General features: G+C 45.6%; 2 protein-coding genes across 2 annotated transcripts; both read right to left on the bottom strand.

Annotated features, from left to right (window-relative positions):
- Window positions 1–1,040: 1,040 nt before the first annotated feature.
- On the bottom strand, window positions 1,041–2,576 carry LOC306919787 (transcription initiation factor IIA subunit 1-like; the record flags this gene model as incomplete). Its single annotated transcript, XM_079496337.1, has 3 exons — window positions 1,041–1,478; window positions 1,529–1,835; window positions 1,927–2,576. 3 exons carry the CDS (start codon window positions 2,574–2,576, stop codon window positions 1,041–1,043), a joined length of 1,395 nt encoding a protein of 464 aa, XP_079352463.1.
- An 11,293-nt stretch (window positions 2,577–13,869) lies between these two features.
- Window positions 13,870–14,202, bottom strand: LOC306919786 (transcription initiation factor IIA subunit 2-like; the record flags this gene model as incomplete). The annotated part of the gene is made up of 1 exon (XM_079496336.1): window positions 13,870–14,202. One exon carries the CDS (start codon window positions 14,200–14,202, stop codon window positions 13,870–13,872), a length of 333 nt encoding a protein of 110 aa, XP_079352462.1.
- Window positions 14,203–15,564: the final 1,362 nt, after the last annotated feature.

Raw genomic sequence — 15,564 nt, 5'->3', positions numbered from 1 at the left:
AGTAGCAGCATGGTTACTGTGGTTACCGTGTTTATTTCAGTCTCAATTATGTAATCATTAAGTCAAAATTCCTCAATGAAATTAACTCATCAAAGGCACTGCTCACTTCACAATTGGAGTGATTTGTTTTTCGGCCGGGGCACGCTGCTATCACCTCCCAACGCCTGGCTTTCAGAAATGACGTGATGTGGCAGCCAAGTCTATGGCTACTTTTAATGTTTGTTTAGAGCCTAATTAAAAATAACCGGTCGCTAGACATTAGACAAGTCTTTGTGCTTTAATGTTTTTAGGGTAGTTATGATGTAATATTTTGCCAGCCAAGTCTATGGACCTTTAATGTATGTTTAGGTAGTTATGATGGCTTTTTTTGCCAGCCAAGTCTATGGACTTTAATGTTTGTTTAGGGCAGTAAATTACAACAATTTAACTACATAAATTGATAAATGCTGTTCGCTGGAGTGCATACATAGCCTTTACAAATTGGACGTTGGACAGGAGATGGCTTTTCGTGTCAACACAGTTGGGCACAGCCGTGCATAGCGCCCCTCAAAAAAAGATTGGAAGCCAAAGCCGTTCAGTGCAACCAGAGGTCAGAAAAGTGCAGTTCAGACAATAGTGGATGCTGAACAGGAGATGGCTCTTCGTGTCAGCACTTGTGACAAGCACGCAATCGGGGAGACCTCCTCTACCACACCACACTCTCAGCTATGCCAGAGAGGTGTAAAATAAAGCGTGGCGGGCCGTCCAGTGCGAACAGAAGTCAGAAAAGTGCCATTTTCAGCAAAAAGTGGACGCTGGACAGGATACGGCTCTTTATGTCAACACTTGTGACATACGCTCACGCTCAGGGAGGCCTCCTCTATCTCAGGTCGACAGTTTGCGCAGAACCTTTTTACTTCCGACTACAACAGATTGCTAGTCTGTTGTAATCTGTACTATGACATCAGTCAACTCCATATTTGGGCATTGCCACATGGAGACGCCCACATCATCAATTATTTGTTTTCCTGGGGTAATTTATCCTCAACACAGCTTGTGTTTCACCATTCGGCCTCCCCAATGGCCTTGGAGAAGATATAGTCTCTCCCGTTCAGGTTCATGATTCCATCCTTCAGTTGGAACTTCCATCTGTTCTTGATCCTCTGGACCTTTTTTTCATACTGACAGACCACCACATAATCTGCGTCAAACTCATCCCCCTTGTCCTCACCGCCACTCTCGTCATCCCCACTGTTCAGTGGCTCCTCCTCTATTTGTCCGTCCTCGTTTTCCTTCTCTACTTCACATTTAACATCCTCCTCCTCATCCTCGTCCTCTCCTGAGGAGGACGTGTCACCTGTTCCATCCACCTGTAACAGCACGGGGGGCTGCTGGGCTTGTGGCTGTCTTGGGGCCTGTGGTGAAGCTGCACCCTTGGCCCATTCAGCTGTTGACAGACCAGAGGCCTGTGATGCAGGTGCGACGTGGGCCTGTCGAACCTGGAACCAAGGTGTAGTACCAGAGGCCTGTGGTGCAGCTGATGTCTGACCAGAGACCTGTGATGCAGCTGCTGCACCGTGGGCCCAAGCAGCTGCTGTCTGACCAGAGGCCTGTGGTGCAGCTGCTGCACCGTGGGCCCAAGCAGCTGCTGTCTGACCAGAGACCTGTGGTGCAGCTGCTGTCTGACCAGAGACCTGTGGTGCAGCTGCTGCACCGTGGGCCCAAGCAGCTGCTGTCTGACCAGAGACCTGTGGTGCAGCTGCTGCACCGTGGGCCCAAGCAGCTGCTGTCTGACCAGAGGCCTGTGGTGCAGCTGCTGCACCGTGTGCCCAAGCAGCTGCTGTCTGACCAGAGACCTGCTGGGCCCAAGAAGCTGCTGTCGAACCAGTCTGAGGTGTCATGGTTGTTGCCTGCATCATCACCTGTTTTCTAGGGACAAAGACGTACGGTGGATGTTGAACCATAACTCCTGGTTGCTGAGGAAGGCCACCTTGCAGCGGAGAAAGGAGCTGCTGCTGTACGACATGGGCCTGCATGCCACCGGGCTGCATTGGCTTCTGAAGCAGCATCGGCTGCTGCTGGTGAAGCAGGAACGGCTGCTGCTGGTGCTGGACATAGAAATCCCCTTTGGGCCCACGCATCATCTGCACAAACTGGCCTTGATTGTTGATGAGCTGTGGGTGTGGAGGCACCTGTGGGTAGCTGTGGGTGTACCACTGGGGAGCTTGTTGCTGCGGAGGTGGCAGCAGACCTTGCTGCTGGGTCTGTGCTGCTGTTGCTGGCTGTGCAAAATGCTGGAACCGGCGCATCTGCTGATGCCGAGTGGCATGAAGGGCTGCCTGCATTTCAGTATTGAAGAAGCCCCCCTTGGGCTGCATTAAATGTTTGTTGTCCCACGAGGGCAATCTTTCAGTAAAGCCATCCATAGCCCTGGGCTGCTTGGTCTCCCACCCAGGTGTTTCAGTGTGGAAGCCCTCCACAGCTTTGGATTGTATTAGCTTGTTCTCCCACAGCGTTTTCAACTCTTTCAACACGTGCTCCTCCGGTCCCTCATCCAGTTCACGAACATTATTGATGACATCCTCAATCACAGACATATAAAGTTTATGCACTGGGTTGGAGTTTAAGCTTGCCATATTAGTGTAAATACCACACAGGAAAGAGATGGGAAACAAAGACAAAAGTATAACAAAAAACAATCAGATCTGAAATGCACACGTTCAGAGCTCTTCCTCTTTATTCTCTTATATGTCTGCGTTATGTCTTATATAACCTACAGATAACTGGTGACATACTGTGATGTCACAGCTGTGCCCATTATGGAGATATGAGTTTCCATGGCAACATGTCAGTGCCTGGATGATGCCCTAATATGGACACGCCTCATGTCACAATACTGACAATACTGACATCACTGACCTCATCCAATGACATCATAGCTGACTGACATCATCCTGCTGGGTATTTCTAGACTAGAGGGTTGGGACCCTCACATCTAGAGTTTCCTACATCCGAATCAGGGGTCATCAATATGTCCGTACACGGACAAATGTGTCCGTGGCACGGACCAAATGGACCCTTACAGGTCCATTTGGTTCCATTTGTTACAGACCATTTATGGTGATTCAGACTGGGGCTGGCTATTTGTGTTTCTGGTAATATTATTGTCTACTCATTTTGTATGTCTGTGGCAAAAATTGGATTTTGACAGAAATATCCACCACAAGCCAACATGGTGATGACCCCTGATCCGAATGGATTGGTGGCATATCAGCGGCACCCGGGACACACTGCGCAAATCTGTGTTGATCATCATCATCATCATCATCATCATGTTTTGGATGAATGAAAAACAACAAGTAACTGTCTGTGTCTCTTTTGTGCCCATATATGGCAATCTCTGTATGTAGGCCTATGTCTACCTGTGTCCCCTTTTTGCCCATATATGGAGATCCCTGATGTCATCAGCCCTATGATATGCCCATATATGGAGATCTCTGTATCTGTCACATCTTGTCCCTTTTATGCCCATATATGGAGATCTCTCTCTATCAGTCCTTGTCCCTATTTTGCCCATAAATGGATATCTCTATATCTGTCACTCCTTGTCCCTTTTATGCCCATATATGGAGACCTCTGTATCTGTCAGTGCTTGTCCTTGTTCATTTTTCATTTCACAACACTTTAACTCCTACAATTCCAACTGCTTGTGAGGGTGGAGGGAGGGGTCCCCAGTTCAAATAGGATTATTTTGGGAGTGACCGCCTGAAAGGTTTGGGAACCCTTATGTTAGTAATGTTTTTGAGGGGCTTCCTATATCCAGCTTTTAGTGTATGTTCACAAACTTTGTCCTACACAAACATTAAATTCCCATTGACAATGAATAGAGAATTCTACGTCATACAGTGTCTGAGCAAATAGGTATAGTGTCTATTTTTGTCCTACACAAACATTATATTGCCATTGACAATGAATGGAGAATTTTACGTCAAGCAAATAGCCAGTGTCTATTTTACGTCATGATGATGTACGATGATAAGAGCGCCCCTCACTAGTAGAGATCACACCATCAAACAAGAATCACGTTGGAACAGTTTATTGAGAAATGACAGGTAAATGCTGTGTTTATTGGTGGAATTGACATGGGGAACATCGTGACAGGTAAGGTGTTGGGCTGAGTGGGGTGTTGTTGGGCTGAGTGGGGGTTATTGGGCTGTCAGGGGGTCTGTTGGGCTGTCGGGTTGTGGGGGGTTTGTCGGGCTGGGGGGCCGAGCGTGTCTCGGCGTGGGGCCCGGGGTCGGGGTACGGGGGGCCGGATGGGAGGAGGGCTGGGGGCGGATTGACAGGAAGGGGACCAGGACAAGGCTGGGGAGTCAAGCGGGGCGGGGCGCGGGCTGGTGCCGCGGGGGGAGGACGAGAGAGAGGAGGGGGGGATGGGTGGACGGACGAGGAGGAGGGGGAGGGGGGGCAACAGGGGCGGGGCGGGGGCCCTGAGGGTTTTGGCTTTGGGGCCCATGGTTTCTCGGTGGTCGGATGCGACTGAGGCCTCACTGGAGGACCTGTGTGAGAATGGATTACATGAGAGAGAGTTAGCCGGGTGCGTGCCTGAGGAGAAAATGGTGGTTAAGTGCGTGTGGAATGGTTATATAGCATATATAATCAAACCATCTTTGACATGGGGAAGTAATACATTTGAGTTCAGAGGTTAACAAAAAGTGATTAAGGGCGACACCTTATGGCGGGGAGGTTTACTGAGAGACCTGGCTGATGGCCGTGGCGACTAATATAACGTTTTAAGACTAAATAAGTGCTGCGAGGGAGACGGAATGTCTGCCTCGGGCACCTCACCAAGGTCAAATAATAATAATGTTTTCCACAGAGGAGCAGATAAACGGGAAACAAAACAATTCCTATCGAAACGTTGGCTGGGGCAGAAGTGAGATGGAACTCAGTGGAACAGCGTGATATGAAAAATAAGTCATAGGGCATATGGCATATGTAACGATTCATAATTATTGCAGGGCACAGGTAAACTCCATCCTACCTGTACAAACAACAAATCTTAATAATTACAAATTATCCATCAGAGATGTTTATTTTACTTTAAGTGGTTCCAACAAAGTTTTGCCAATGACCTAAATCACATTCACAATAATGAACAATATCGCCTAACTAGGCTATTTATTGTCTCGTGTTAACAATACAGGAATGGGGTCGGCATAAACAGAACACAAAGTTCAGCAGGGAGGGGATCGGCAGCATGTGTTTCTCTTCTCTCCATCTATCTCGTCTGTCACCGTTTCAGTCCTCCAGGGACTCTGATCACTAACTGATAACTGGATGATTGACTGGTGCTGGATTCCATAAGATGACAGAAGTGTTGAATTCCCCATCCAGTTTGTTTGCGAAGATCAGCCGCAGAGACTCACTGTCAATGCTGCCCTGGAAGCCTTTCTGCAATTTTCTTTTTCAGCTGCCACACTGTCAGTCTTTTTTGACTGCATTCAGTGGCGCCCATAGGGTGGCGCCACGGGTGCGTTACTGAAAAGTTGTCCCATGAATAATGTATAAAAAATTGCATGAAATACAATTCAATGTACGTCATGAACGGTTGGTCTCCAGACGGATACCGTATATAATAGCCTATAGCCCATTTTTATTTTAACAGAAAAATCAAGTGCCAGTTAATTTGTACCATAAATAACTGGACAAACTGGAAGTGCATTGGTTTGATTATTAGTGTTGCACTGCATTCTGAATCTGAAGAAGTCTCAAACGTTCATTTAATTTTGAAGGACCCCCAGTTTTATATGCATTAGGCCACAAACTCTTTTGTACAAACATGTAGGCTGTAACAACTGGTTCCATTATCTACACACAGATCCTTAACACTTATACTGTGCAACGTTTTCAATAAAACAAAAAGTTGTCAGTCATAGACCTAGACTCCGTGTTGACTTCAAGCATCATCCCAAAACCATCTGCAGCAAATTTGTCAACCATCAACACTGGAGATTTTTTTAGCAACACTGGCAGCATTTAGGATCTCTCCAGCTACTGCAGTTGAAATTTTCCATTAGAAATACATCTGTTCGATGTGCATCAGCTATTGGGCTAATCATGAAGTTAATTCAGATGCTCATCCATCTAAAACTTCTACCAGACAACCACCATGCTGGAAAGTGGGTACAAGAGACTGCTAGGACATGAACCCACAACAGGAATTTTACTGGACATCCGTTTTTATTACAAAATTACAATAAAAGTTAAGTTTAATACACAAATAGAGACCTACACACGGTTTCAGGTGACAAAAAAAAAAGAAAACTCATCCGCAGGTCTCTATACAACAGTGGGTGACATGGGTCCTTCACTTGGAGCCGTGCAGCTCCTGGATCCTGTCTGGGCCCAGGTGTTCTTCCTCCAAGGCTTGCTGGCTGTGGATGGCATGACGGGTGACCAACCCCGACAACTCCAGCAGCCCTGAAAAGCCTCTGAATAAAAAGATGCACAATACATTGTGATCAGAAATGTGCAAGCTGAGGGCCTATAGTCACATTTTAATCATTTTCAACTGGTATTCGATTCTATGTTATGGCTTCTCCCAGTTGCTGGACTAACAGTGAAATTGTCAGTGGTAATTTATGAATGTATAAATATAACCAAATGGGCCTGTAACACTGAGGATTTTACGCAGTATTATTGGACAACGTGGGCATGCTTACTCGGACAGCTCGTGACTGATATCCTTTGAAGCCTTTTTCATTTCTCTCAGGCATGTCACACAATTGGTGGTCTTGATCTCCATGCGTGCAGCCCATCAGGATCCTCTCACCGTCCTTCAGGCAAGCTTCTGCTTTATCTGGTGGTGAGGAGATCCACAGCTTACCAGTGTTCCAACACAGGTCAGGTCAGTGGAAACCTTGTACTGCATGTGGAAAACTATAACTTTTGAGGAAATTCAAAACATTGCCCATGTTCCAATGGATTCAATGTAATTTAGTCACACTTTGCATCATTTTGTGCAGGTCATATTTGAAAAGATTTTCTAAAATAGCAAATCTACAAGCTCACATGAACATTGTGAGTTTATAGATCAGCTAGTTTCAGTACATTTTGCAAGACTGGAATGCAACAAGTCTAAAATAGGCAATAGTTAGGTTATGAAAAAAACCCGAAAACATTAAATATGGAGCTACAAGGTTTCTGCCCAATAACACTACTTTGTGGTAACATGTCATTGTTCCGACCTCCCGTTAGTCCGACCACTAACAACACTATCCCTCAGACTTAACCGGCCACGTAGTTCGCTAACCCTAACCTCAGTCTTAACCGGCCACGTAGGTCAGACTTATGGGCAGTCCCCACTTTGAGACGTGCATTTCCTCCTGGGGATATTAAAACATGATTGATATTGATGTTCCATTCAGATGGCTTACTCCAGCAGAGGTACTCTACCACCTGTGGGGTTGAGGGCTCACTCTACCCGCAGTGTGGCAGCATCCTGGGTTCTATACAAGGGCATTTTGGTGCAGGATGTTTGCTTGGCGGCCTTCAACCTTTGCAAGGTGTCCAAGGACGGGTTCAGCCGGGAATGGTTGTTCTCTCTCTCTCTTAGTGATAATGGAGGAGTGTATGAGAGTCTCACATGCGTATCTATAAGCAAATGTTGAAGGTTAGATAACTGTAGGTTATAGGATAACTGTGGTTATAACCATAACATTTGCGATAGATACGCCAGGTGGCCCTTCTCGCTTGCTTTTGCAGAAGAAAAGGGTTTACCTGGGGTGAGAGATTATTTTTCTCTTTGTGAATTTTTCCATCTCCGAGGTCCCTGTCTTTCCGATCTTGACTTCTCTTCAAGATTCCCTTGTAGAGTTTCCCTCCTGCTTGAAATGAAAGAGGATTTGCGTCTTCCTCCATGTCAGAACCTGATGGTGTAGTAGCAGAGAGACAAATGGCTGCAATTTGAATGACAAATATTATATTTGCATATCACTTTCATTAAAAACTTCATAAAACTGTTCAGATACCCAGCCATAACTCATAAACCGCTAGCCTCACACAAGAAACAAAACACGCAATGACACCAAGGTAGAAATACTGAAAGAAAAACCATCATCATATTGAAATTCAAGGAGGTAAAAAGGGGAGAAAAAAACCATATACAGTGAGGGGGAAAAGGGGTGGGTGGGGATTCAGATTTGACGGGGGCCAGTTTCGAATTGCAGCCGTCCATAAGGACTCAAGGGATTCACATGTCTTAATGACTGTTGGTAGGGCGTTCCACATTTTGGTGGCATAGGAGCGAAAATAATTTACTCCCTTGTTTGTGCCGAATCTGGGATGCACATCTTATAACTTGTAAACCTCATTTGTCGAAGTCCAAAACTGTTACTTTTCAAAAGTAGCCATTTTTATAGACGCGAATCACGCCACATTTCGAGCTTGCGGAGGATCTGCTACTTTTGATACTTTTGTGTGAAGCTGTAGTAGTATGAAATAGGCAGGGTGTTACGGAGGGAAAAAACTAAACAAATCAAGATGTTTCTACCCGACAGCAACGATATTGAATGCATCCCTTTTATTTAGAATAGGTTTGGTAACAAACCCCTGGATTAGTCATTGGTAGGCTATAATGGTGGTGGTCATAGTAAGAACAGTAGCTACATGGATAAACCGTCATGCAGCTCTGAATGACTCTTTATCAGTGTGTCCACACTGGACAGGGAGATAATAGGACAGGGACTATTTCTCTCACTGCTGTTTTGTATGAGCACCTATACCTGCCACTTCTCTTTATACTGGATCAAGCACCGCACAGGTAAGTTATAGCTACACTATTCTCTACTTTCAGTGATGTTAATTGAAGAGATGTACAAATGTAACCAATTGGACTCAAAGGTATATTATCTGTAATGTAACATCATTTTAACCCTCCTATATTCAGCTATTAGTGTAGATTCCACAAACATTATATTCCCATTGACAATGAAAGGAGAATTAACGTCATATGTGTGACGTGTCTGAGCAAATAGACATGTTACATCATAATGATGTACTATGATAAGAGCACCCCTCACTTCACACAGGTGTGATTTTTTTGTTTTTAAATGTGATGAAGACTTGGAAATGTTGAGTTCCGTCAGTGTATGATCCATCTTTTTCATCTCGGCATCAGGTGTTCTTTAACAATTTTAAATTAATAACATGTATTCTTGTTTTGGTAAACAAAAGGAAAAAAAAATACTCCTCGTCCAATGTTACTCAACCATTACTGTAAAGTTGCTCAGTCAAAATTGTACTTGAGTTTAAGAGTTTAAGAAATTAAAAAACAATTCAGAAAACAAAATCAACTCAATAATAGTGAAAATATTAGATCTACAAGCTCACAACACATCACCTCGCAACTTGTGGTGAGCTTGCAGATCTGCTATTTTCACTATATTTCTAGGGCATATAAGTGGTTAATTCACAATGTGCTCAAGTTGTACAGAACCAGGCTGATCAAATGGGGTATACCTATAATAGGTACTCCATTTGAACAGGCATGGATCGGGGTACCTATAGATAAATAATTGCTGAATAGTTCTAGTGAAGCCTCAGCGGGAATAGAGAACCTGTGTACAGTATTTGACTATTATATCTATTTCCTTGTGCTTCATCGCGATTACGCCTCACAACGCGTTGCTTTACAACTCATTGTGGACTATCATCAGAGTGGCCTCTCCAAGTTACTCTGTGCCAATTTCACCTGCATGCGCATTGCACAATAATAGCCCATGCAGGCAACTGTGGGTACCCAAGTAGTGATGTCGTCAGTGACTGATGTCATCATATAGGCCTCAAAGTACAGGTTCTGACCTCATAGTACCGTCATCATCATCATAGGGCTAAATAGAGGCACGATGAAACCAGACGACAATCAAGAGTAAATACATTGTAGTTGGAGTCATCATGGGGCTGATCCCAGACGAGGGGAAGTCTCTGCCTCCGCCGGGCATCATAAACAGGACGTCCGTGTGGCTGGGTCTGACCGGCTGGGCCACGGCCATGCTCCAGAACGCCATTAACAATAGACCACCACTCAAATCAGGTGCACATCGTCAAGTCCTACTAGCAACCATTGGTTGGTTTATTGGCTACTATGTTACGAAATATGAAAATTACACCTATGCCAGACTTGACAGGGACATGAATGAATATATAAGACTTCACCCCGATGACTTTGCAGAGAAGGATAAGAAGACCTTTGCAGAGATTGTGGAGCCTTTCTATCCCATACGCTAATCTTGGCGGATGGCATAACAGAGGACCATCCGGCTGCTGTGTCCCCCAATATGTGGCTTTGTCACATATTGTGCTTTGCTTTGTCATGTTTTTAATAAATATTTTAACCCCAAGAGAAGATGAAAAAAAAATGAAAAAAAACATCATAGATGAATCTGCGTGTGTCCACGTGCAGTGTACTTTTAGTGTATATTTCTGAGGACGAAAGGGAGTGCAATGTTGGGGTGAAGTTGGTCCGATCAGTGGTAGCTAGGCCAGAACCGGCATGCAGAATTGTTGTAGTCACTGTTGCCGTCAAATGTAGCTTGAGGCAATATGCCCACTGAAGGGGTTAGCTGTCCCAAATGCAGAGTTCCACACAGCTGCAGACTGACCAAGTGCTCTGACAGGTACAGGTACATTAGATATGCCCATATTTGGTCAGACATCACAGATGATCAACGTCATAGACTGGCCTCATAGAACTATGATAAACGGATACTGCACGGCAGTCGCTAGGATTGAGACTTGTATTGTTAACAGCAAACCAAAACAAGGACTGAGGGGGCGAACTGGGCAAGCTATACTCACCCAGTATAACTCAATGTATGACATGACCACAGTGGGGTTGCAACGGGACCATCCATCAATCCCTGTACCCAGCAACATCTCATCATGCTCATCTGCAAGCAGTGCGGTGGAAGTGAAAGACATCACTGTTATGAGGGCGAATAACGCCTGTCAGAAACGTGTGAGGACATCGGCTGTGAAGGACAGGCCTATTTCAGATGTGTGGACTCATCATCAGGTCTCTTGCTCGGCGGCGTAGAGCCAATCAGCTTTACCAATCTTCTCCATTTGGGTCGGTCTAGTGCTAGGGGCTCGGCTTCAGTCAGTGAGAAGCCCAGTTGGTGTAAGCATCAATCCATCGGGTGCAGGGGGCACCGCGGGGGGCATTTCCAGCCGGGGGATATGTGTGGACTGCTCTGTAAACATTATGGACGAAGGGACCCGTGACGTGACCCATTGGTTTACTTTCTAGAGACCCGTTTTGAAGCCAATTTTTATGCAAATTCAAATCTGACATATTGGAACTTGTGGTCCCGAAAAGTAACCGGACAACGAATGCTATTGGCTGGAAGGCAGCAAGTGCGGGTCTACTACTTTATCATTAATTATAGAAGTAATTGCACCAAAATGTATTAAATGCATATCATGGTAATCCATGGGTCCATCTTCTACCGCTTATCCGTAGTCGGGTTGCGGGCCAACAGCTCCACCAGAGTGCTCCAGACTTCCCTCTCCAGAGAAACATTAGTGACTTCCCAAGGCCAGTGTTTCCTCCAACTGTGCCTTGGTCTGCCCCGGGGTCTCCTCCCAGTGGGACGTGCCGGGAGGACTTCCTTAGGGAGAAGCCAGAGAGGCATCCTAACCAGATGCCCGAACCACCTAAGCTGGTTCGTAAGAAGCAGCGACTCAACTCTGTCTCCGAGTCTCTCTTGCGTGACTGAACTTCTCACCCTATCTCTAAGGGAGATGCCAGCCACGGTTAGCCACCCATCGAAGAAAACTCATTTCGGCCGCTTGTATTCGCAATCTTATTCTTTTGGTCATGACCCTCACTTCATGGCCCAAGGTGAGAGTAGGAACGAAGATTGCTCGGTAGACGGAGAGCTTTGCCTTCTGGCTCGGCTCTCTTTTCGTCACAACAGTGTGGTACAGCGACTGCAATACTGCAGCTGCTGCTCCAATTCTCCAGCTGATCTCCTTCTCCGTCCTCCCCTCACTCGTGAACAAAACCCAGAGATACTTAAACTCCTTCACCTGGGGTAATGTCTCATTCCCTACCTGGACTGCACAATCCATCGGTTTCCTGCTGAGAACCATGGCCTCAGATTTGGAGATGCTGATCCATATATGATAATTGAAAAACAGACCGATCTGTACTGAGTGGTGCTGTACTGTACTGTACTGTACTGTACTGTACTGTACTGTACTGTACTGTACTGTACTGTACTGTACTGTACTGTACTGTACTGTACTGTACTGTACTGTACTGTACTAGCCCTCCTCCCTGGTGTGTGTGTGTGTGTGTGTGTGTGTGTGTGTGTGTGTTAGGCTGCACAACAGTGACACTTGGTGGTTAACAAGCGCTATTTCCATACTCGGACGGACAGACACAGGGACACACATAGCTGTCTATAGGAGTGGCTAGCACCACTCAAAAAGAAAATGTTTACTACGGCAATAAAATGAAGTGTAAAGTCCGGCCAAAACCTCATTCACTTGAATGGAGTGAACTGCTTTTGCAGCCAGCAGAAGGGCAAAAAGTGACATCTGGGCCACTAATGGGAACTGCGCACCCTTAAGCGAATCACTTCCTGGGCTTCAAACCCAACGGAGCAGCACAGCTCCACAACAGCACCCGCGGTAAGCAGTGCAGCCACAGGGCAACCACCAAGTAGAGACATGCTCAGCAGCCCTGTCCGAATCAAGAGCATACAAGACTTGGTGTCGCCTAGCAACAAAGTCTCCGATTTGGTCGTGATGTCATCCCGACAACAAACCAACCAAAGTCAAAACCAAGTCATACCATCCACAGACTCAGTCAGCGTAACATCAGCTGACCACCTCCTCAGGCTTTAGGATCAAAACACTACACTCTCCAGAGATGGGATCCAAACTCATGCATTGTTTACAGAGAGGAATCACCCCAACGATCTGAAGAGATTGTCAGCCGGTCACAACAAATAGTGAAAGTAAACAATGGTCAGTGCTGAAGCAGTTCATTCATTTGGCACTTTTTATTAGTAGTTGCAGAAGCAAGTTGGCAGTTTGTAATAGTTAGGATATTCAGTAGGCCACAAAAAAAGGAAAACTGCTAGTCAACGAGCAGACCATGTATATATCCGTCCTTCATATTTTAATGCTATTCATAATGTATTTAACATTTTCGTATATTTGTCACATGGGCAGAGACGAGAGCATTACAGAATGATTCTCGCACTTCATTGGTCCACACGATGGTCTCCGTGGACTGGCACCCAGCTGCTGCAACACTTCAAGCAGGGCAAGGTATGAAGAATACCTTGGGGAGTACACGGGAGACAACCTTGTATCCGCTGACGAAAGGACCTCATGCAGGTCGGTGACTATAATGCTTCCATCCAATACGCTGTGGAGTTGACGTCTGGCAAATAATGGGGGCTGGATCCTTCTGTAGCCACGTGGGATGCAAATTCTGCTTAAGATGATGGGCTGTCTGTAGCTAACCACCTGGGAAATGGATTGGTGGCATACTCAGCATCCATGCATGCACATCATCCAGCCATGTAACCGCCTCAGCCATAAAAGGAGCAGGTGTTCTCCCTCTCCAATTTTCGAAGCTATTTAAAGTTTCGGTGGTCGTCATTGAAGACACCTTTGCTTGGTGGTGAGCGGAGGTAATCTTCTGTCTTGGATGTGTGCTGTCATTGTGAAGGAAGGCTACTCATATAGCCCATACAATGTGCTCTGCTTGTCGGTGGAACCAGTGGCTAACACATTTAAAATATGTAATGAACGTACTTAGACAATGTAAAGACATTTACATTTAAATTCATTACCATCAGATATTTAAAATCACACTGAACCCGGGTTTAGTTTTTGGTTCACACCGTCACAAGCCACAATTTTGACTTTGTCCACCCTGACAAGGCCGGTGACCTCTTTGAACTCCACGTCGTTGAGGATAAACGTCCACACGTTTTCGACAAATCTGTAGGCGTTCAGCGACCCTTTGAAGTTAACCCTGTTCCCAACTCGATTGGCCAGCGCCGTGTTGATGGCCTTGTCAAACTGCAGCTGAACCTGATGGGCTAAATCCTTTGTTATCTTCTGGGTCTGAATAAGCTCGTCCAAGCTCTCCTGAAGAGTGATCCCCAGTGTTGTACGTCTGTACGACTGATATGCCATTGTCTTTAACGGACCAAATATGCCTTCTCGAGCCTTACTTCACTTAAGGTTATCCTTTATATATCTGGTCTGCTCAAACTCTACATCTGCAAGCTTTGAGGTCTGTGGTTCGCTTTATAAAGGCAATAAGCTATGACGTGATGTGATGTCACCAGCTGTGCCCATCGCTTTATATAGACAATAAACTGTGACGTGGCGTGATGTCACGCCGTGCCCATTATGGAGTGTTAGCCTTGCCCATGATAGTACTGACTATGTCAGTACTCTTACAGCATATGACATCAGAGTAGGCTACTCCAAATATGGGCCCTGATGGTTGTTTCGTGCACAAAATGCACTGACATCAGAGTCAGACACAAATAGTTGCACAAATGGTTGCATAACCACACCGATTTGCGTGTATGTGGACCCCTGATACACCCCCAAAACACGGCTGACTCACTCATTAGAAGGAAGACAACAGTCACCAGAAGCAGGGACTTGTGTTTTCATTGAATCGAACATGGTTAAAATGGAGAAGGTTTATATAGGGAGTCTATAACATGCACTGATGTCAAACACAACATCCGCTCATATATGGAGATCTCTGTATCTGTCTGTCTCCCTTTTATGCCCATATAACGAGATCTCTATCTGTCTGTCCCGGATGTCAACGATATAACAGAGATTACATGCATTTTCAGGGATCTCCATATATGGGCGGATATTTTTAAATAAAATAAAACCGGAAGCAATTAGGCGTTCATTGTCTTGCTCAAGGACACTTCGACACTAACTCTGGGGGAGCCCGGGTTCGAACTGTGAACCTTGCGGTTCCCATCCGGCCACTCTACCCCTGATCCACCCGCTATATGGCCACATGGGGTGGGAGGGTCGACTGTGGATAATTTGTGCAGAATGTCTGAAGAGTGCAAACTGACTGTGAAAATTGGACTGGTCCTGTAATCAAATGGCAGGTGTTGGGTTGCCATGGCAGAGGCTGGGATTTCTACAGGTGTGGGGACTTACAGTATAGGGTCCACTGGCAGAGCCTGACCAGAGCCTTTTGTGTCGGTTCTGGACAACCGTGTATCCGACCGACTCAAGGTTAGGCCCGATGTTGAGTCAGTCGGATACCTGTCCGACTGATGGTTCTCGAGATACACAAAGGACATATACAGTATGCACACTGACACGCTCGTACACAGAGATGTAGCACAACTATAGTAAAATGTTAATTTCACCATTAAGAAAGAAATAAACTAAGAAATGTTACTGGATTGATAAAATGTCCCATGAGGTATTTGATTCAAAATCCTGTTCGATAGTGGTCTTGTTCCTTCTCAATGGTATAAGGCCTTATACCTTCTTATAGTCTAACTA

This window comes from Electrona antarctica, assembly GCF_951216825.1.
Source record: "Electrona antarctica genome assembly, chromosome: 3".
Classification (NCBI taxonomy): domain Eukaryota; kingdom Metazoa; phylum Chordata; class Actinopteri; order Myctophiformes; family Myctophidae; genus Electrona; species Electrona antarctica.
The sequence above is the reverse complement of the archived record's forward strand: the minus strand, read 5'-3'. Positions and strand labels throughout refer to the sequence as shown.